This window comes from Pezoporus flaviventris, unplaced genomic scaffold, assembly GCF_033815535.1.
Source record: "Pezoporus flaviventris isolate CSIRO_AGI_PZ_B2104156 unplaced genomic scaffold, CSIRO_AGI_Pfla_v1 ptg000068l, whole genome shotgun sequence".
Lineage (NCBI taxonomy): Eukaryota > Metazoa > Chordata > Aves > Psittaciformes > Psittacidae > Pezoporus > Pezoporus flaviventris.
In genome coordinates, this window is record NW_026892616.1 from 2,215,567 (window position 1) to 2,239,867 (window position 24,301).

General features: G+C 37.1%; 1 protein-coding gene across 2 annotated transcripts in view; it reads right to left on the reverse strand.

Annotated features, from left to right (window-relative positions):
• Nucleotides 1-982: 982 nt before the first annotated feature.
• Nucleotides 983-24,301, reverse strand: part of PCDH9 (protocadherin 9) — a 697,615-nt gene continuing 674,296 nt past the window's right edge. For both annotated transcript variants that reach the window (XM_061471803.1, XM_061471801.1), the window contains exon 4: nt 983-2,220. In XM_061471803.1, the coding sequence (XP_061327787.1) occupies nt 1,850-2,220 (371 nt within the window). In that variant the 3' untranslated portion in view covers nt 983-1,849. The remainder of the gene's footprint in view (nt 2,221-24,301) is intronic.

Here is a 24,301-nt window from a genome sequence, read left to right on the forward strand (position 1 = left end):
ATTCTGTCAAAGTCATCAAACACCCCTCACAAACTGACATAAGTACTGCAATAAGCAATGCACCCCTAACCCATTTTTATGCCTTTTATACTGTGAAGGAAAAAAAAAGGTAAGAAAAAAAGATGTATATATAAAAAAGCGAACAACTATACACAAAAGAATAAAGAAGAAAAAAAGCTTGTGTTTTTGGTAAGAATAAAGTCACCTTCAGATTATCTAAATTTGTTACTTTAAGACTGATATTTCACTGTGGCGTAAGTAACTTTTTTGTTTGTCCGTAAGGACTTTTTTTCTTTTTTTTTTTCTTTTTTTTTTTCATGCTATTTATTTGTGTAGATCATCTGCCATGCCTTAATAAAAACCACCTAAAATGTTTGGGTTTGGATTTGCTTTGCGTGCAATTTAGATTTTATTAACATTAGGAGACACTCTGCCGGTTTGACTGAGGTGACATGGTACTGGTACCTGCCAGGCATTGACCAACTATGATAATAAACAGTTAAACAGCAATAATTAGAGATTTAACCCTTTAGTTCCCCCAACTAGCCTACCAGGAGAATGCTCTGTTACATCATGAAGGCACAACACATTAGATATTCTGTGGCTATGGTCTAAAAACACTTGTGTTACTACAACGTTAACACAGATGAAGATCAACACAGATGCTGCTGTTTCAGCAATACAAACTGTCTTAGGTATAGACACACACCTATCCAGCTGGAAAAAACATGATCATTGTATTTTGCTCCTGTAGAATTTCCTCTATATATTCCAGCTGAGATGAAGGTCAGCTGCTACTCATTAAATGACAGACAGCAGCTAATTTGATCAAGGATTACCCTCCACTATTACACCCTCTTACCCTCCACTATAATTTAAATATTTTTCTTTTGTTTTGCAGTTTTCCTGTTTTATGAAACATAGTGGAATTAAAAAAAAAAAAAAAAAGCTACATTTTTAAGCTCTTACACAAGTCCTTTCATTTCTTAATAGTAAAAAAAAAAAAAAAGAAGAGAAGGAAAAGAAGAAATTCTACCTAAATTCTGGCACCATTTGCTACTACATAGAATGAAATATATTTTCTTTTTTCCTTTCTATGACCAACCTTCCTTCCCACCCCATTACTCCTTTTTTCTCTTTTAACACAAGTGTTTTGAGTTCCTTGGAACATTGTGTGTCAGACAGACTACTAACACAGAAACACCATCACTGAAAATAAAAGCAAAATGAAAGGAAGTAAAAAGCAACTGTGAAACACAGAAATATGCTACAGTATCTTTTCAAGTGAACTTTATAAGTACACAAAAATTGTAAGTAATAACTGTTTCTATTTACAAGTATTGGAACACTGATGGGCTTACAAGTGTCCATTAACATTGTTAATAGCACAATAGGTTTAATGTTTACAGTTTCAGTTGTTTTGTTTGCAGTATGTTCTCAAGTATAATGGTCCCAGGCATAGATCAATGACAACAAAAGCACAATTTTCTAACTGGATATGCTTTTCAATCATTGCAATCCACTGAACTTTCTTGCTCTCTCACTCTCCAAATGCATCTTCTTTTCATAGCAGCAGTCCAGGTTCAAAAAACAAACAGAAAAAAAGGATATTTGCAAACTGGAGACATTTCTGCAGATTTTAATCTATTTAACAAAAGCACACAACTAGTAGAAACAACTCTCTCCTGTTGCAGGACATCATACCTTCCATGGTGCTAACATAAAGATATGCATATCTCTGCTATGTGAAGCATAGTTCTAGAGGTCTACCCAGTACATAAAGCTCTGACACACACATAGTATTATCAAGTCTAAATAGGCCGAAGTCATTGGTCCAAAGTAACCATTTCTATAACTGGTGCTCCTTTGGAGTGTCGACAGCTCCTGAGGCCTGTTTATAAGACTTCAAGTTGGCCAGAGGAATGTCAGTCATGTGGTTGCCAGGGTTAAAATGACCCTCACTGGAACCATACTGCTTTCGGTCACTGAACTGGTTTCTGTTGCCATCTTCTTTCCAGGTCCTGGTCAATGTGTGTCCATTAACTAGTTTGTCCTTAACCCATTCTTTCTGAGATGTGAAGGTGGAGAGAGGAGACTTTGGCTGTTGGTATTGGCCCAAGCTGGGAGGCATCCAACAGTTGTCTGAGTGACCCAAAACCAGGCATTCTTGAGTACACATCTCTGTAGCTTCAGCCAATCCTCGTGGACCAAGAGGCCCATCTGTAGAAAAAAGGAAAAGGAAAAGAAAAAGAAAAAGAAAAAGAAAAAGAAAAAGAAAGGGAAAGAAAGAAAGAAAGAAAGAAAGAAAGAAAGAAAGAAAGAAAGAAAGAAAGAAAGAAAGAAAGAAAGAAAGAAAGAAAGAAAGAAAGAAAGAAAGAAAGAAAGAGAAAGAAAAGGAAAGAAAGAAAGAAAGAAAACAACAAAAAACAGAAAGAAGAAAGAAGGAGAAAGGGAAAAAACAAACAAACAAACAAAGACATAATATTAGGTTGTGATATCTGGCATTAAATTTATACATACCCCTCATGAGAAAATAAGTGATGATTCCACCACAAAATATTGTGCTGATAAATCCCAGATACATTTTAATTCTGTTAGAAAGTAGTTGCTTTGTAGGTCATATATAGGAAGTATATGTATCGTATTTTCCTCCTGTAGAATTTCCTCTCTATGTTCCAGCTTAGATCAAGGTCACTCATTAAATGACAGACTATGAATAATTTGATCAAGGATTCCAAACAAACACCTTTCCCTCTCATCCATCACCATAAATACATACAGGGAGTATATGTCCCACAGGTATATGCACCACCAGAAACATATACAGGGAGTATATGTCCGCTTAGTGTCCAAAAGTGGAAATACAGTTCAATTAGCCCTAAGTTACCTGTTTCAGAACCTACTGTGAATAAACTTAACTCTCAGTCCCACTAAGAAAATAAAACTAGGTAGGTGAAAATGTCAGAGGAAGTAAACAAACCCTTGCCGATTCTGTGTGAGAATTAATGCTGCTTGTTAAATCCTGCAGTTTGGATGTATTCCCTTCTGTTTTCAACTCACTTGACTGCTGCAGAGCCTTGGTGAACTAACAGCCTACTGCAAACAGAAACATCTATACTACCCAAAAACGGGCTTGCCCAGAGGAATGCTCTCTATGTGGGATTACTCTAGTGACTACTAGTTTTACAAACTTGGGTTGATGCATAGTTCTAGACATCGACCCAGTGGATAAAACCCTGATGCACACTCCCAAAAAGCAAGAGAGAAGTTAACTTTGATGGATTTCATATGAAACCATGAAACACTTCAAACATTGCACATGAAAGAGAACAAAATCTGTAAGGCTTCTGACCATAAAACACATCTCAGATAGCTGCTGTGCAACCATAAAAATCAATGCGTAAATAAAAAAACAAGGCTTATGTAAATCTTGTGCTTGATAAAAAACTGTTCTCATAATTTTTTGCAACTCAGGAAAATGAGACCACAGGAGACAGAAATGAAATCTGCTGAATTACAATGCATATTAAATATCCACATCATTTTTCATACACTACTGAGGACACAGCTGGCCAGCTGCAGGCGTCTTGCAATCAGGTAGACAGGTTACCCATGTCTTCAGCAGCACTAAATTCCTCTCAGTCTTACTTAATTTTGAAATAGCTTAATTTGCTCATCTGATTAGACTGGATGTATGAGGAAGGACAAACAAGGAAAAAGGCAGAAAATTCAAGTTTTGTGCTGTTAGATATTTCATAATATCTGCAATATGCTTTGTCATGATTCTCTACTAATTGTATTATAATTCTGAGCAAGAATTTGAGATGCCTTTTCTTGACTTTAGAGTAAAACAGCTGGGTAGTGCTATAGATATTTGAAGAGTTAAGGAGACATATTTCCTTGATTAAACAGCCCAGTGACAGCAAGGAAATGATAGATTGTTTTTTGAGAAAGAATGTTAGTAGGTAGACATGAGTAGGGAAGTTACAAAGCATTTTAAAAAAGCAGTACTAATCAGAAGAAAAATGTCAGTGGTATATCAGCAAAAAGCCCCATATCTTTATAATAATAAAATTGAGACTCAAAATTAGAAGTGAGGACACACTTTCTGTGTTATGGTGCCAAAGAAAATGTCACTCTCTTGTACTCCATGAACATAGAATGGATTACCCTTAGTAACAGATTTTTTTTTCTGAATACTAAATTATCCCAATTAATTTTATGGAATTTACTTTTCTTTCCTAGTTGTTTGTTGGGGGTTTGCATTTGTTTGTTTGCTTTTTGTTTTGTTTTTTGTTTTTAACTGGCACGTTATAAATTCCACAGATTATCAACCCGCTGCTTTTATACACACATACAGAAAATGCAATCAGGTATATTTCTGTATGTTACAATGTAATTTCCTAATCTTATCTCTGAGAAGCTCCTCTTTGAATGTCTAGAGACTATACAGTACACTGTTGATGTGACAGAATATAATAAACCGTAATTAAACTTGCTTCTGCATTCCCTGTAAAAGAAGGAGTCCTATTGCTGACAACTAGAGCATGAACAATGTACAGAATCAGTGCTGCTTTCCATTTAGATCAATACAAGGTGAAATAATTAAGCCAGAAGGATTAGAAAACAAAAGAAAAAGCAACTGTAAAGTAGGAGTTTAGCAGAAATTTCAGTGAACCTTGATTCTAAAATGAGAACTATGATATTTCCCTGGAAAAGAGAGATTCTTTTTTCTACAGAGCCCTTATTTGAATCCTCTAGTATGAAGTTATAACCAACCTGAGGCAGGTACCTAGTAAAAAAACCCCAATAATAAGGAAGTACTCATGGTACATTCTTAACATTCTCAAACATTATTCTATAGGTTAAAAGTTGATTTCTTTTTTTTTTTTTCCCTGACCACAGAAATCTAATTTTGATTATTTTTTTCCCCATTTTCAGGGGAAAATGGGAAGTGGCAGAACTATTTTCAACTTGCCTACTCTCAAAGTACAATGCTATCTTGCTGACCAAGGAGAAAAGATATGACAGGGATTAATACTTTCAAAACACAAAGAAAACCTTTCACCACAGAATGACACATTTCACGAAATACAGTGCATGGACTTTGTGCTTCCAATCTACAGTGGAAAAAAAGGTTAGCAGGAGAGTCTTCAGTACTACAGCTCTAAAAGAGGGAAGGTATTTTTTCTGTTTAGTTAAATATATTTCAAGAGATAAGACATACATTACCATTTAAAATTTAAATTAGTAATAAGGTGGCTTTATTTTGGACTAAATATACATGTGGCCCTATAACTCTTCAGAAGATTTATTTTCTCTGTTTTGTGTTCTGTAGTAACAGTTCTAGGCAGTTAATGCCATTAAACTCAGAATGAATTTTAAACATCCTTTGCTTTAGCCATCTGTAAGTTGACAAACTTCCTGGAAAGCACTGGAGTACTTAGATATCTTTTTCTGTGAGAAGCAGACAGGAATAGAATCATAGTATCATAGAATAGTTAGTGTTAGAAAGAACATTAAGATCATCTAGTTCCACCCGCCCTGCCATGGGCAGGGACACATCACACTAAACCATGTCACCCAAGGTTCTGTACAACCTGCCCTTGAACACTGCCATGGATGGAGCATTCAAAACCTTCCTGGGCAGCCCATTCCAGTGCCTCACCACCCTAACAGGAAAGAATTTCTTCCTTATACCCGATCTAAACTTCCCTTGTTTAAGTTCTAACCCATTACCCCTTGTCATGTGTCATGGTTTAAACCCAGTCAGGCAACTCGTTCACTCACTCCCCCCGGCTTCTTTCTCTCCCCCTACTCCCGGAGTTCAAAAGAATGCAACTCCCATGGGTTGAGATAAGAACAGTTTAGTAATGTCGTGGTTTAAACCCAGTCAGGTAATTCGTTCGCTCACTTCCCCCCCCCCTTTCTTGCCCTCCCCCTGCTCTCGGAGGGATGGAGAGGAGAATCAAAAGAATGCAACTCCCACGGGTTGAGATAAGAACAGTTTAGTAACTAAGGTGTAACACAAATCACTACTGCTACTACCAGTAATAACAATGATAAAGGAAATAACAAGGGAAGAGAATACAACATCTCACCACCAGCCAACCGATAACTTGCCCCCTCAGCCCGACCAAGCACCGACCGATACCTCCTCCAACCCTGCAGTGCCCCAGCCCCTTCCGGCTCACTCCCAGTTACATCCTGGGCATGACGTGCTGTGGTATGGAATACCTCTTTGGTCAGTTTGGGTCAGGTGTCCTGTCTCTGCTTCTTCCTGGCTTCCCCTCCTCCCTGGCAGAGCATGAGGCTCACAAAGTCCTTGGCCAAACAAAACATCCTTGTTATCAGCTCTGTTCCCGAGCTGAAAGTCAAAACACTGCACTACACTAGCTACCAAGAAGGAGAAACATGACTGCTACTGCTGAACCCAGGACAAGTAACTAAGGTATAACACAAATCACTACTGCTACCGCCAATAATAACAATGATAAAGGAAATAACAAGGGAAGAGAATATATCACCTCACAACCAGCGACCGATAACTGGCCCCCCCAGCCTGACCAAGCACCAACCAACACCTCCTCCAGCCCTGCAGTCTACTAGCCCTTCCGGGTAACACTCCATTACATCCTGGGCATGACGTGCTGTGGTATGGAATACCTCTTTGGTCAGTTTGGGTCAGGTGTCCTGTCTCTGCTTCCTCCTGGCTTTCTCTCCTCCCTGGCAGAGCATGAGGCTCACAAAGTCCTTGGCCAAACCAAAGCATCAGGCTGAAAGTCAAAACACAGCACTGCACCAGCTACCAAGAAGGAGAAAAATGACTGCTACTGCTGAACCCAGGACATCCTGTCACTACAGTCCCTAGTAAATAGTTCATTTCCAGCAACCCGAGAGGCTCCCTTCAGATACTGGAAGGCTGCTAGGAGGTCTCCACGCAGCCTTCTCTTCTCCAGGCTGAACAGCCACAACTTTCTCAGCCTATCTTCATAGGCTCCATAGGCTGGAGGTGCTCCAGCCCCCTGATCATCCTCGTGGCCCTCCTCTGGACTTGTTCCAACAGTTCCATGTCCTTTTTATGCTGAGGACACCAGAACTGCACACAATACTCCAGGTGAGGTCACACAAGAGCAGAGTAGAGGGGCAGGATCACCTCCTTCGACCTGCTGGTCACACTCCTTTTGATGCAGCCCAGGATACGGTTGGCTTTCTGGGCTGCAAACGCACACTGCCGGCTCATGTTCATTTTCTCATCAACCAACATCCCCAAGTCCTTCTCCGCAGGGCTGCTCTGAATCTCTTCTCTGCCCAACCTGTAGCTGTGCCTGGGATTGCTCCGACCCAGGTGTTGGACCTTGCACTTGGCATGGTTAAAATTCATGAGGTTGGCATCAGCCCACCTCAGAAGTGTGTCAAGGACCCTCTGGATGGCATTCCTTCCCTCCAGTGTATCAACTGAACCACACAGCTAGGTGCCATCGGCAAAATTGCTAAGGGCGCACTCAATCCCACTGTCCATGTCACCAACAAAGATGTTGAACAAGACCAGTCCCAACACCGATCCCTGAAGGACACCACTTGTTACTGGTCTCCAGCTGGACATTGAGCCATTGACAACAACTCTTTGTGTGCGGCCATCCAGCCAGTTCTTTATCCACCAAGTTGTCCAACCATCAAGTTGATGTCTCTCCAATTTAGAGACAAGGATGTCATGCAGGACAGTGTCAAACACTTTGCACAAGCCCAGGTAGATGACATCAACTGCTCTACTCCTGTCCATCAGTTCCATAGCCCCATCATAGAAGGCCACCAAATTGGTCAGGTAGGATTTCCCCTTAGTGGAGCCATGCTGGCTGTCACCAAGCACCTTGTTGGTTTCCATGTGTCTTAGCATGCCTTCCAGGAGAATCTGCTCCAAGATTTTGCCAGGCACAGAGGGGAGACTGACTGGTCTGTAATTCCCTGGGTCATCCATTTTCCCTTTCTTGAAAATATATTTCCCTTTTTCCAGTCATCAGGAACTTCACCTGACTGCCATGATTTTTCAAATCTGATGGCCAGCAGCTTAGCAACTTCATTCGGCAGCTCCTTCAGGACCCGTGGATGGATTTCATCATGTCCCATGGACTTGTGTACGTTTCGGTTCTTAAGATGGTCTTGAACCAGATCCTCTCCTACAGTGGGCTTAGGATCTTCATTCTCACAGTCCCTGTGTGAGAATAGTTTAGCAATTCATACTCTGTGTGTGCATAGGGTAGCGATGTTCTGGAGGAGCTACTCCGTGGGATTTTTTGTTTTAACAAAAATACCACTGTCCCATTAAGACTTCAAAAATTAATTGTGTGCAAGTCCTCCTACAGTCAACCTTCCCTATGCAAAGATTTCAGCCAAAGGCAAGACCATGGTAGTCTCTGTGGCTGACCAATTACAATTTTTTTATGGATGTAGGTCACACCAATGACAGTTAGAGACAGAGTGAGGCAGAAGGAGAGGGCTGTAGGAGAACTTTAGCTGAGGCAGAAGGAGAGGACAGTAGGAGATCTTTAGCTGCATAACTGTTCAAATAGCTGTGAGGTATAGTGTAAGTCTACAGATGCTTATATGAAAAAAATCTGTGAATAAAATGCATGTCCAGAATTGAGAATATGTTCAGACTCCTACTCAAGTGAGCGTGCATATTTTCCAATGCTCTGACTCATGTTTTCTTATCTGTAAAAAAGGGACTATTTTTTGCCTTAGCAAAATATTGTAAGGCTTACATTTACAAAATACATTGCAAGACGTCATCTCATATATTATCAACAATTATTGTTTTAATAACAAGAGAAAAAGAAATACACAAAGCATTATTTTTTTTTTTTTTTAGAAATGAAGATTATTAAAATAATATATTTTACTGTTGAGCTGCCACAAGGAATGATCATGCTTACTGATCTTGGAAGAAGGCAGCTTCATTCATAATGCACATGTTGCCTATCACACCTTGTCGTGGTTTAAACCCTAGCTAGACAGCTTGTTCACTCACTCCCAGCCAGGCTGAGAGCAATCGAGACTTCCCCCCCCCCCGGGGCTCTTCCCTTCCCCGCTCCCAGAGGGATGGGGAGGAGAATTGAAAGAGTGCAACTCCCATGGGTTGAGACAAGAACAATCCAGCAACCAATGCACAGCACAAATCACCACCGCTACCACCAAGGAGCCCGAAGAAATGAGTCCGACCCAGAAGCCCCTGTCCTTCCAGGTAACTCCCAGTTACCGCCCCCACCACCTCGGGCATGACGTGCTGTTGTATGGAATACCTCTTTGGCTAGCTTTGGTCAGGCCTCCCATCTCTGCTTCCTCACGGCTTCCCCTCCTCCCTGGCAGAGCATGAGCCTCACAAAGTCCTTGGTCAGGGTAAACATCACTTAGCAACAACTGAAAACATTGGTATCACCAGCACTGTTCCCAGGCTGGAAGTCAAAACACAGCACTGCACCAGCTACCAAGAAGGAGAAAAAAATGACTGCTACTGCTGAACCCAGGACATGCCTGTTTTCCAGTTAAGGCCTTCAGATACAAGCATAATGTTTTTGTAAATATTAGAGGCTAATAATGATGGTGATCATCATTTAAGAGAATCTATAAATGTCCTACTGTAAGATACTGGAAAAAGATGAAAAACAGATTTGGGAAAAAAGGATCTCACCTACAAAAAAAAAAAAAAAAATCTGTGTATTTATGTTATCAAGTATAGACAGCTTATTCTTTTCTAAGACTCCTTATTTTTTTCTGGTTGCTATTTAGTAGCATAAAGTGAAAAGATCATGAGCAGTATGGTGGGAGAAAGGTCTTCTGGGGGTAGCTTGCGCTGAAGAATTTGCTGCTTCGTATTGAGAAAGTGTAATGTTGCCTTAATGGCAATTATCTCTCTCCTCCACCATTGTTGAGCAATAGTTTTTCCCCAGTTTTCTAAAAGTTGTTTCATTACCACGTACGATGACACCACTTAAACAAACTGCTCCTGCTACTTTAATTTTATAATTGCATTAATTTCTTTCCTTTCTCTTCATAAAAATGTCACTGAGATTTCTGTATCAAGTTTTTCCACTCTGAAGTACTTTATTGATATGTGTGTTGTTTTCTTTTTTTTTAAGTATTTGTTCTCTGAACAATCCCTAATCTGTGAGGCTGGTTATCAGTCTTGGCTGCTTGAATATATAATGAAACAAGTGCTGATAAAACTGTACAAGCCATCTGTCTCTGGAGCTAAATGTTTTGAAAGCAAACACGAAAGTGCATAACAAACACTCCCTTAAATTGTCTTTGTAAATATTTATATCAAATCTTACCCCAAAATGCGTTTTTGTTGTTATTTTATTTTGTTAATAGCTGTCAAGCAGATGCATGACTTGCTTACTCAAAAGCAAACAGGTGTAAGAAGGAAAATAATGTATGCCACTCAAGAGTCAGTCATACCCTAATTTCTGTGTGGTCTTTTATCTCTTTTATTATACCCAGAAGCTAAACTGCTATTTCATTGATTAACTTACTGCTGCAATTAGCAACTAGCTTCTGGTGTGTTGACCAGCTGCTTTTCAACCTGCTTCTCCAAAACTCTCTGTCTTTAAGCCAGAAAAGTCATTCTTCAATTCTGAAAGAGTCAAGACCACAGGATAAATTCCACTAGTGAGACCTTTTAGTCTCAGAAAAAAAAAAAAAGAATAGGTATTTTTTGTCTGAGGGATACTAACAGTAAGTATAGTAGATTTGAACACTGCCACAGTTGTGTTTCAGGCAATCATATTTATTTAACTTTTTATATTGCACCTTAAAAAAAGAAAGAAAACAACAGCAACATTTTCAGTTCTATTTAACCTCAAATACAGAAAGTGTTTTTAGGCTTTCAAGGGCTGCTTTACTAAATGACCTTATCTGAGACCAAATATTTTTACAGCCTTCCCCACATCGATTGGAACTAAAGTGACATCATTACATTTCACAGAGGTTTTGCAATTGCTGTATTTAGTAAGTGTAAAACCTGGAAAACAGTTTATAATGAAAAAAATTCTTTTGACCTTTTTTTTACTTTTACATATCAGACAAATAAATGAGACTGTTCTTTATTTCTGAACTGTAGAAAAAAAATATAATCCAAAACTACACATGCTGTGCTGAATGTGTTTTCTTGGTATTATTAATTAACTGCAAGATTCAGTGACTACTAAAAATATATTTTTAGTGGCTCCTTCCATGGTCATTCTACCTGGCACAGTCAGTGCTGATAAAATCACATTCTGTACCCAAATCACCTTGCTCCATGGTCCCTGGATTCCTACCATTGCTGCTGTCAATTTTGGTAGACTTACCACCATCACCTTGCAACCTGCTGCTTCTCTCTTCCCTTCCTGGAATTGCATCCTCTGTACTCACATACAAACCAAGAAACCCCTGCTAGTTCCTGTTCTCTGTCTTGGCTCAATCTTCTTTTTCATCATCACTGAACTAAATAATAACATAAGGTTAGATTATATCTGCATTACTTAGCAGAGATAAGGTGCAAGAACCCTTAATTAGCACAATAAAAGGCAGGACAGGAAGCAGAGGTGTAAAAGTGGGTGTAAAGTACTGCCTAGAATACAGAAATGCAGCAACTAAAGTATTTTCTGAAAAGACAGGGAAACCTGGAAGGACAAGATTTTCTACACAATTCTGTGAAGTGCTTAAGTGATCCAGATGGGTTCCACAGAAATGTAGGTGTTTAAGATCCAAACTATAATTTCAAAAAAATTGATTCTATGGACATTTTCAAATGCAACACTATTCAACTGCTTGAAATTCTGTTCCTACACAGAACTGCCTCAGAGATCCCTTCATGTCTGAATCTTTTCAGAGTAAAAAAATGTAAGTGTTCACTTCCCTTTATATCTTGAACATCTAAATGGGTTTGGCATTTTAAGAGTACAACTAATATATGCCAACAGGTTGTAGCCTTGAACAGTATAGCAATGCGGTAGCCTGGGTTTTTTTCTCCTCCAGTTTATACCCATAGGCTGATCACAGACAGGGCACCTGCCTTTTATTTCAAACATTGTGCAGAGGCCACCTGTGGTTAGAACATTTCCAGAAGGCTCAGCTCCAGCTCCCTTTTCTTCCTGGTAGATTCTGGTCCTTCCCTCTTACAGATGTACAAGAACCAACCTTGGTCTTCGTAAGAAGTGCTCTTCTGAGAAATAAAAAATTATTATGACACACTGCAAAGGAGGGGAATTCTTACACACCCAGGGAATGCTGAAACTACTAATCTGCTACAGAAAAGGTAGCTGTTAATACCATGATCACATAGAAAGTATTCTATATTTCTTGTTTCAAGTTTCTTTCATTTATGGCTGCATTGCAAATGTTACAATGAAAGTGTTTGTTACTTAGGTTGTTATATTTAATTTCTTTTTTTCTTGTATCCTTCCTAGAAGTTTAATACCATTACCAAGTTACACCTCCATCAGTAATGGCTCTGTTGTCAATATGTTATTTTTATCTGGCCTAACATTCTGTGCCTACTTCCAGTTACTTTCTCTGCATTGACATATATGTATATAAACCTCTACGCATTTCAATGTGTGCATGTTCAGGAACTAGTCACACACCACAAAGTCTTTGAAGCACTGGCAGCCTAGAGAAAATTTCAGTTCAGTTCACTGCATTTTTCAAGGCAAGACATCTTCCAAGAAATGAACTTCATTTTACCATGCCCTTGATAATAAATAAAGCCTTTGGTTTCCCTAGACCTGCTTACCTAGACATTTCTTGAAAGGAATTTTGTGGCCTGTTTCTGCAGATGGGAACAAATAAGCTACTTTATCTACTCTCTAGCTAGTTGCAGAGCAAGTGCCACAAGACTAAGTTTGCATGTTGCCATGGGTAAGCAAATACATATAGAAAGTATTAGGAATTTCAGCAGTGTTTAGTATTTTAGAGTTGTTAATAGTCCCATGAAGTCTTCCAAACCAGCTTGTTTGGAAATAAAAAGTTCCGTCTATAGACAGGCCACATTTACATTTGCTCCTGCCATCTAAACACTCCCCTGAAATTACTTCAGCTGTATGTTACTACATTTCTGGTTTAGTTCTGTGGGTTTTATAACAGAAACTATTTAGTACTGGATTTATTTAGGACTTAACGCTTAGTGACATCTCAGAGTATGAAATACGTTTTCATAACATAGTGTCAGTTCCTCTTGGTTGCTTGAAAAGTCACAGGGATTTAACTAGATTCTAGCCCTCAGCTGTCCATAGAAGATAGCGAGCAAGCCATTTTGTGATCAATACTGAATACACCTTATGTGACTGCTGAGCTTGTGAGATAGAAGGGGTCAAGTTTGTTTAGTCTTTATGAATAGATAGATGAATTGACTATTCTTAGACTAGTGACTATTATGCAGGAAACTTACACTCTCTGAAATCACAAGGGCATGGTCCATGCAGCCAAGGGTGTAGGAAGTTGCCACAGGAGGCTTTCTAAAGCAGTCATGGTCTGAGCTCTCACTGAACAGCCCAAACCTGGATAGTTCAGTGCTCATCACTGGTGATAAAAATCCAGCTCTGTTACCTATCATGGATGGACTTCATATTGCCTATGTTCAGATTTCTATGCCATTCTTCCTCCCCTCCTCCGACTCCCCCCCAGAATTTAACTGGGTGAAACTTTATACTTTGGAGTAAAAAACTGTAGGTTCACTACATAATCTATTATTCTATGATTCTTTCCAGTCTTAAAATTCTATTTATCAGCAAATATTAACATAAAATTCTATTCTGTATAAACTTTTCCTGACAAATGTATCAAATTGTAGCATACTCTTTAGACTTACAGAACATGCAAAATAATATATGGGATTGTTATTCTGGTTTAATGCCCTCTGTCATTAAAAAAACAAACCCAACCAAACAAAAAACAACCAAACCCCCCACCCTCACCCCCTGCAATTTGTATTCTCAGCTTAAGTGTCACATTGTGAATGCAGGCAGTCACCTTCCAGGAAGAACAGGAGAAAAGAAATGCAAACAGGATTTGGCGATAACCTGTTTTGTTAACAAATAAATAACGATTAAATGTTTTACACATCTCTCATACAGATTTCATTCTTTGGTCACAGATGATAAGTCAACATTTGCAAATGGAGATAGTCCAAATACAATAATACATGAGCAGCCAGAACAGCAGATTCTCTCCCTGAGAGGATATTGTTATTTAGACAGAATTTATGGCACACAAAGAGCAGACAGCATATCTTTATAAATTCGTACCCATCTTTAGCATGACATGGAACTCATCCGTCTTTTCATCTGTTGAAGCTACTCCTATGAAGAATGCTACCTCATCTTTATTTTCTCAAAATAAGCTTTTTTTTCTTCCCCCATTTTTTTTTCCCCTATATACATGCAGTTTTAACAGAACAATCTAGAAAATCAAAATGCCACTGAGAATTCAAATAAACTTTCTAAATTTGACTGGATCATTTATTGAGACCAAAGCACAGTGAGTGTTCAAATATTTGAAATAATATTCATTTTCAGCATTAATCTTTTTTTGTTATGTAGCTCTTCATATTGCTGCCTAAAAAAATTATTTATTCACCATAACATCCCAAAAAGTAATGATGGTTGGTGATAATAAAATATTTATAAAGCACCCCATGGTCACAATCATTTACAATTTTTTTTCTCTTACATCTAAATATTTATGGTACTTGATCAAAATATTCTGTTGAATTGATTTACAAGCAACCTGCTGAGACAGCACCACGTTTGACATGGTCACATTTTCTGATCTATTAATATGCCCTAAAGCTGGTGTCAGTCAAAAAACGACTTAAGTAACAATTATTTGGAAGATTCTGTTAACTGTTTATCATAAAATCAAATTATGGTGAGTAAATTCTACAAATTGCATGTGAGAAAAAGGAGTATTCAAAGTGGAAAAAAAACTATTATTCAAAATGAGAAAAACTGACAGAATGCTGTGAAACTAAGCTGAACAATATTTATTTCAACACTGTACAATTTTATAAACATTTTTGCAGCTGATAATGCCTGACTAGTAACTCACATAGAGAAGAAAATAAATAAAACTAGTCAACCTGAATTTGATTTGATTTTTATGATTCTTAAAAGGAGTCTGAATTAAAGAGTTGTTTCTCCTGATCACTTTCTAACTTACAGTAAAAGCCTGACTTGTGATGAATACAGATAATGCCTTGAGGGTAGCATGATACCTTGTGATTTTATCCAAGTAAGGCTATTAACTTTCCTGATGCATAACTGAATGAAAGCACAATTCACCATCATATAGATATATATGATGAACTATGCTATGTGTACAATTATATATAGTGTGTGTTTTATTTGTATATGTATATCATACACTTTCTATTTTTTATTTCATACATATTTTATATATATATTCTATCTCACCATCTAAATCTTTTATCTTCATTTAATAACAGAATGCATTTAATAAAGTGATGCCCATTGAAGTGAACATTATCACTCACAAAATGAGCAACTGCATTTCCATGCTCAAATTGGGTATGCGGGCATCCTTACCTCCTTCTGTTATCAATGAAGAAGCATTTGCACGAAGTGATTCAGCTCTCTGAAGTCCTGATTCACTTTCTGGAGGTGTGAGTTTCTGTCCATTCATGAAAAAAGAATCAATGGATGGCAATTACATCTAGCTCTATGTATTTAAAATAATGAGTCCAGATCATTATGCCACCATTCCAGAAGGTCTTAGATTAATTCACTTCGATATCTGAAAATGCACTTGCATAAAGTTTTTTTCATTACAAAATGGTTCCAGCAGTCAGTAAAATAAAACAGCAGATGACTACACTATCCAAAATACCCAAATTGAAGTGCATCTCAGGCATGCTCAGAAAGGGAGATCCTGTGAAGCCCGGAAGAGGCTTATTGGAGGGAGCCTGCTATAATCAAGTTATCTTTCAGAAAATAAATACTTTGGGATTATTCTACTTCTCCACACTCTGAACTAAGTGGAAGACCCTGAAATGCTGCTAATTTATAAAAGGGAGAAGACCGTGATTGTTGAAGTTTCCTGAAGTCTTGAAAGTAGGACAGATCATACAGTTAAAAGCCTGGAACACATGTAACTGCAAAGAAAAGAAAATTATAAAATTTATGGGCAAGATTTAGAAAGGAATCTTTGTAAGTTATGTACTGCACCACAAAACTATTTGAGTTTTAAATTAGGGAAAAACTTTATATTCAAACAGAGATGCATATAGTTTTATTTATTGTACTTATCTCCACAGTTTCCTCAGACCATTCTTAGGGTTAATGAAACCCAAACCATCTATTAAATTTTAGTAGTTTCGTTAGTTTATATTAATCTTCTTTGATGAGTCATTCAGTAATTCACCCCAATATCTCCAGTTCTCTTGTAAGACTGAAACATTGCCAATTTTCCTGTAGTCTTGAAATATCACATATTCTGCTATTAGTTTAATATATACATGATAGCTTAAGAAAAAGGGTTTCTTTATTTCCATTGCAAGTTTTGTTGTTTTTTTTTTTTAAATATGAGACATTGTATTCTAATAAAATATAATTTCTTTTTTTTAAAAGGACATATTTTAAGATTGCACAAAACTTTGTTCTTTTAAGCAAGTTCTAGAAATAGCAATAGGCTGTGTTCAACAGAACTTGATGAAAAAGACTGCACAGTTTCTAAAACATAACCTTACTGCTCTTATCACTCACCACAGAAATGTATAAAGAAGAAAACAGGATCGGGACCACAGCAAGAGTTATCTTATTTAATCACAGAGAGTAGCATTCTTCATTAAAAATAATTTTGAAGGAAAAGGTTATTTCACCATAACTGTACAACTTATTTCACTGTCTTACTGCCTTTCAAGACTTCCAGGAATTTGGTCCCAAAATTCAGTATATTTCTGCATTCCTGTAAGTTTTGTTTTTTTCTCAAACGAACCAAGATTTTTGAGGCATTCCTAGGTGGGATTGTTGGCTTGTTTCTCTCCAAAAGTAACAAGTTTGGGATTTTATCTTGAGAAAAATAATTACACATTATTAACTCCAGGACCTTTATAAAATTTAAAACATAAATTCCTGTCTCTAGGAACAACCAGTGTAGCTTCATTTGAAATTCTATCACTTAGTTGCATTTTTGAACATTTAGCCTTTTTCTCTAAGTACTATTTCCTAGCATTTGATTAACCTTTGTAAAGCAGCAAGTGCCAAAGTAAACATTTTCCCCATGATTTTTGAATAAATAAAAGAGAGAAAATCTATTGTCTACTTTACCCAATAAATTAAAAAGTAGGAAAAAAAAAAAAAGACAATATCACAAAGTTACAAATTTTATACTCCAGATGACAATTCATCTAAAAGCAAAATAAAAATGCAGACATGTATTATGGTTTTTTAAAACATAATACTACTTCATTACAGCTATATAATCAAAGATTAAATTTAAGCTGAAATGTATCTTTTTTCTATGAAGCCCTATTAATATGTATGTTTCACTTCTTCACTTTTGTGTTTTCCTATTCTCCTTAAGTACAATTCAGACCAAAACTGAATTTAGGTTAAACTGAACTTGTTGCAAATTTGGGGCAGATGCCTTATGTGTAAGTGCTATTATGTAACTAAGTCATTTAACTGACTTGAAAAGACCTTTCGAAGTACACTTCTTGTTGCAGATTTAGAACCTAAATCTGGCAACTACTTGTCCTACCTTAGGCTACCTGAATCTGAATAACTGAAGTACAGAACAGGAGAAAGTGTTTAAATGAGGTGCCAAGAAAGGCTGATTATATTGATGATTTTGTCTTCCATTCTAAACAGAAATGTATGTTTGATAAATTTCAGAGGACACAGATGCCAGAGATGCTATTAAACTAATCCAAAGATGAAAGAACCATTTCCTTATTCGGCTTGTATAATGGCATCTCATTTAGTTCATTTTGTAAAATTCAGCTCAGTGCCAGTTGAGTTGTCAGAACTGTAGTCATTTTACACACGGAATATTAGAAAGTGCTTTCCTTCATTATCTCTGAGCTACACCTATGCTTCAGTTCCTTTAAAAACTATTTTCTTCTACATCTTTTTTTCAGAAGACATATCCATAAGTGTCTTAATGAGCTTATATAGTTTACAGTAAAACTCCCATTAAACAAATGTTCTTGAGTCAGAACACTTAAATTTTCTTAAAACATGCTTGAAAATTAAACTATGTTGCATTTAGTCATTACATTCAATATCCTGAAAATTAACACGGAAGCAATGCGTGTACACACTATTTTCTGAATACTTTTAGTTAGTCTTATTGTAATCCTTGGCAACAGCTATACTTCTGGGCTTTCAATCTAACCTGGAAGACTGAAAAAGAAAAAATCTTAGTGATTTTAAAGAGGAAATCAAACCATATCTTACATGAAAAGTGAAACCACATTTAATGGAGGCTGAAAACTTTGCCTTTTTTTTATTCTTCTATTTAATGAAGCATCTCAGCAAACCAAGCCTTCCAGACTTCTTACATTTATTTTTTGTTGTGTTTTATTTATTCATGCAAGAGAAGCTGTAAAGTAGGCCATTTTAATTTGCATCCAAATCTAAGTACATGGTAAAAAGATTGTCTGAAATGAGTGTTGAAAGTACACATATGGTAGCTCTCCATTAACACATATAGATGAATAGCCTGGATCCATCTCCAGGTGCCTGAACTTTTTTAAACAAACAAATAATAAAAATATTATTTATTTTTGAATGGATCAAAATGGCTTGAGAGAGATACTAAAAAAAGAATTGTTCTTATGAGCACAGATCATGAACACTTACAAATGTAGCAATCTCTTTACATTCTCATTTATGATTATATGTAGCCTGGTTTCTCAAGTAATCAAAAACACACTCATTGAAAGTCTGCGAAATTTTGTTTATATGGAAAGCAATTTTTGGCCAGGAGCATACCAAGAAAAACTGTTGTTTTACTTTCCTAAAACCAATTTTTGTATAATACCAAAAGACAAGATTTAAAACCGCTTACCTCCTTAGAAATTTATATTCCTTGCCCAATCATGTAAGAAGTTGACAATTCCTGTAACATGAGAGTTGCCAATGCTTGGTATTTCACTGGAGTTTCTTTTAGGTTCCAGCTTGAAACATAAAGTGTAATTTCATATATTTGAATTTATTGGTTTTATTTTCCATCTTGTAATAATAATTAAAAAAAAGAAAAAAAAAGAGAAAAATCAATGCATAATATAATTTTGGGCTCATACTTAATGAGGTATGTCATAGGATTGTCATATTCAAGCCTCTGAAAATAATGGGCAATATAAACAGCTTTGTGCTTACTCAATGTGTTGTAGAATTGAAAAACTGTGAAGGAACTCAGATTAACAACCTGTATGAAATAATACATATTCCTTAAAGATTAAATGAAGAATTCCAGTTGCCAGATTTAGTTCACATAACATTTACGCTGCTTCACCTCCCTGACAGGAACTGCACTGCAGATGTTAATTAACATTTATAGAATGCCTTGTCAAAACATCTAAGAATTATTGTTCTGTTAATGACTTTGTCCCAGACTTGAGTTCAATGACTGATTTGAGCTGAACACTAAAAAGGATCACTGACACTTGGTTAGGACACACTGTCTTTCCCTGCAAAGCCCAGCTATGCATGGCTTTGAGCCAACAATTTAGCTTTAGAATAAGAACTACTATAAAACTGTAGTTATGAGGGAATTAACAGTCACATTTAAGAAGATTATTAACTTGTCAAGTGAGTTAATTTATTAAATGGTAACTTCAGAGGCAGCAAGTCATTTAGAAACAATGCCAAACACTTAAGAGCACAATGGCCTATCTGAGATGCCAGAATACTTTTTCAGTAGACAAACAAAAGTATTCCAGACCAATTTATTTGATGGGATAACAGAGACAGGCAGCTGTTTCTCCACACATTCATTAGACACATGCTGCTTCTCCTTCGAAATAGGTTGAAGTTTTGCTACTGCCTTCACTGAATGTAAAACTGGGTCTTTTGTCTCCCTAGATCACCAAATTAATTTTAACAGAAAGCCTGATTTAGGAAGGCATGCACTGAAGGAAACAGATCAACTCCCTTGTGAATTACAAGTCATTCCTTTAGCATTTAGCTTCCCTATATACTACACCAATTCTTCCTTTACAATTTCTTCAGCTGAAGACTTTACTTTTTCCAAGTTGTCTATACATAGTTCTGCTTACTGTCTTTTTGACATGTTTTCAACTCAGGTCTCACCAGTATTCCTGTGTTTTTTTCTCCAAAAAAATATTTCCTTCCACCACATTCTCAGCTGCATGGAAGGTAAGTTCTTCTCTTATACATTTATAAGACTGATTTTAGTTACCAGATTTCACTTAACATGAGTGAGTGGCTTCTTTTTGTACTTCATTTGGGTATAAAGCTGAAGATTACTTAAATACAGAGTCATAAATTGGGATTCATTCCACCCCAGATTACAGCTCTAGAGACTGTCATCTGAGTTTATTATGCAGGGAAGATTTCATCTTATATATTTGTAACTTTAAAGATCAAGGTGATGAAATGCTACAGAGGAGACAAGTATAGGACTGAGATTCAGATTCAGGTTCAAAATATAGCTATCATCTACAATTTACATATCTACATGGGAACCAGAGATACACATATTTTCTAATCTCTCATTTTAATTAACAGAGATCCTGTCAATCCTATTGGTCTAGTTAATACAGTTCAGTAATTCACCAAACACAATGTACAGAAGTGAATCTGAAAAGCTCTCTGTACTAGCAGTTTTGACTAGATATCCATTAACAACAAGGAGAAGTTAAGGAACCTAACCATTATTTACACACTTTCATTGTAGATAGCTAAATTTAGCATTTGAATCTGGAGCTATGTCCTACCCTTGACTTTGTGTCGCAGTTTAAACTCTGTCAGCCATGCAGTCTCGTTCTCTCACTCCCCCCTTTTTCCCTCCCCCCGCTCCCGGAGGGATGGGGAGGAGAATCAAAAGAGTATAACTCCCACAGGTTGATATAAGAATAGTCCAGTAACTAAGGTATAACATAAACCACTTCTGCTACCACCAATGATAATAATGATAAGGGAAATAACAAGGGAAGAGAATACGATACCGCCCACCGACTGAGCAGTGACTAGCCCTTCCGGGTAACTCCCAGTTACATCCTGGGCATGATATGCTGTGGTATGGAATACCTCTTTGGCTAGTATGGGTCAGGTGTCCTGTCTCTGCTTCCTCCCAGCTTCTCCTCCTCCCTGGCAGAGCATGAGCCTCACAAAGTCCTTGGTCAGGGTAAACATTACTTAGCAACAACTAAAAACATCGGTGTTATCAGTGCTGTTCCCAGGCCGAAAGTCAAAACCACAGCACTGCACCAGCTACTAAGAGGGAGAAAAATGACTGCTACTTCTGAACCCAGGACACTTTGCCATAGCACTTTGTCACTTTCATCTTCTAATGTGTGCACACAGATTAGGAAACTTTCCCTTATGCAATTAGGTATTTCTTTAAAAGTAATTGCTATATCAAACCAATTACTTTTTTACTTACAAAATAAAGCCCATTGAAAAAATTATTTTTTCCTGAGCTCTGTTATTTGTGAGTAGATTCCATCTGGACAGACAGAGCCCCTACTTTAGCAAGGCTTTCAGATGGTCTGAAAGCACATGTTGAAAAATCTCAAATGACTTCTCTAGAGAAAATTTTCATTCTTTCTGCACTGTGACACAAAAATAGAATGGAATTTCATAGAAATACCAGGGGCTGCACTGACTTTCACAGTATTTCATATCTCTGTCACCATAGAAGTATGGATTTCTGCAGGTTTAAGGGACCAAAGCTGTAGCTGTAGGACAGCGGCCCACATCAATGACACTGAAAACCAAACAACTGCAAAATTCAACTAATGTTATTAGCTTTGCTGAGTGCAAGTGAGATGACAAACCCTTCAAAAAAGTTTGAAAAGATGGATTACATCGTAAGTTGCATTTGGTCCCCCATTCTGGCATTATGTGCTAGCAGTATTCCTGATTAAAACAGAAACTGTTGTTCCCTGCTGTGGGGACAAAAATAGCACTGAAAGCAGAAAACACCTGGCAGACACCTTGAATATGAAAGTTTCTATTAAGCACTGCATTTTTTTTTTTTTTTTATTTGTTAATTAATCTATTTCACAGTCCCAGGTTATCACTTTGCAACTTCTCAGTAGTCTGACTTTCAAAGAAACTTTGTGCTCTGACAGTTTCTATAGGTGCATTGTCAAAGAATATGGGAATGACATAAAACATGGTAATTTGTTCACTGCTGGCTTGCATATCCCTTCCACAGTGCTCTTTTTCCAGAAAGCAGTAATATTAAAAACAGTCCTAATGGTTATGCATTGACAGTGTTTTCTCTGGATCTATGCCAGTTTCCAAAGTAAACCTTCAGGATACTATTTTACAGATAAAAGATAGAGGTTAGTAAGGTCTCCTTGTTGACAAGGTTGATTAAGTGATACTGCAACAGTTGTCTGCACAAAAGCCCACCTCAGCATGACCTGCAGCAGTCACAGCACCAACTAGAAATACTTGCTTAAACTTCATGCTAACTGTGCTGCATATAACCTGAGGTTCTCTGTCCATAGCTGGTGTTCTTTTATCTGGTATATGCTGCAGGCATTTACTGCACAAAACCAGGCACAATTAATTAAAGGAAAAACCTAAATTCAACACCAAAAAATTTATAAAATTTGGGAAGTATAAGATGAGCACTGCCTCACAGGAATGTCATAAGTGTGCAGCCAATCTTAGAGGAAACAAAAGAGAGCACAAGTTACCACAAATCTATAAGAATTGATCTGAAGGAATTAAACAGAATTAAAAAACAAAACAAAACACCATGACAACTGATAAAGAGGAAGCCCTGCCACATATATTTTAAGAGTGGTAGATAAAGTGAGATTACCATGGTAAATTACTTCAGAAGCAAAGAAAATTGAGTAGAACTCACCTCTCTGGAATTCTGTAAAGCATGTGATAAGTGCTGTATAAGTTATTTTAGTTTAGCTAGAATGTATGCTAAACAATTAGAGATATAAAACAACTTTGTAAATTAAGAGATAGTATTGCCAAGAGACTAAATATGGTGACAAGGTGTCTATGTTAGCAGAGTACTGGACCACTTCCCAATATTTAGATTCTTATGTTAGTAAAATTCCCCATGAAAAAAAGGTGGACTTAGTTTTATTGTGACTCTTAATGGAAGTTTATACTCTTACATTTCACTTCTTAATGTCTGACCTATAGTTATGGCAGCTGATGTACAGTAGGAGTTTGCAGTGTAATAAAGTATTAAGACACTATAGTCGCAATATACTGTTTCTAATACAAGGTAGATTAAAGGATTTATAATTCCTTAGAGAGAGAATATGCACCATTAAGAATAAAAAATACTAGCAAGAAGGTGAATTTTTTCAGCATGAATGCTGTCCAGCATTAATATCCTCTCAAAAAAAAATCTCATCTAGTAGAAGAAGGTACTAGAACTAGGTATGATCTGATGAAATATTGGCATTTGTAATTGAAGAACACCTTTCAGCTAATCAGCTAGATTCTTTAAATGGGCTCTTTTACAATGTGATTCATCTGAGGTCCTTTAGGTTTTACTTTACGATGAGATGAATCGTGCCCTGAAAGTGTCTTCTTCTCCCTGCTGACTATTAAATTACCCAAAGTGCCTAGATCAAATGTGTATGTGTGATCCTGAGCTTCTACAGCTGAAGCAACAGAAGACAGATCTTTCAAAATATCTACTAAATCAAAGAAAATGTGTATGACCCTAGCTATGTCATTTAGTTCCTCTGTGTCTTTACTGCTCATCTATAAAATGGGGATAATAGAATTTCTATACCTTACAGGACAATGCAGTGGGTTGAAGATTACATGGCTCTCTAATACCATGGCAATGGGTGCCCTATAAGTACATATGCCTGTTTTTGACTGCTAAATGAGGAAACCAAGATGAACAGACAGAAAACTCCCAAATTAATTTCTTTTCACAGAGGCCCATTTGACAACTCCCTGAAGCAAAGCATCATTGAAGGATGGGGCTCATGTAAAGTATGCTATGATTAATCATAACAATAACAGTGATGGTTTTGAAAGAAGGCATATCCCTCCCTCTTAAATAAGAGAATTCACACAGGATATGTTTCTCTCTTTTGTCACAGGCTGTTCCATTTCTC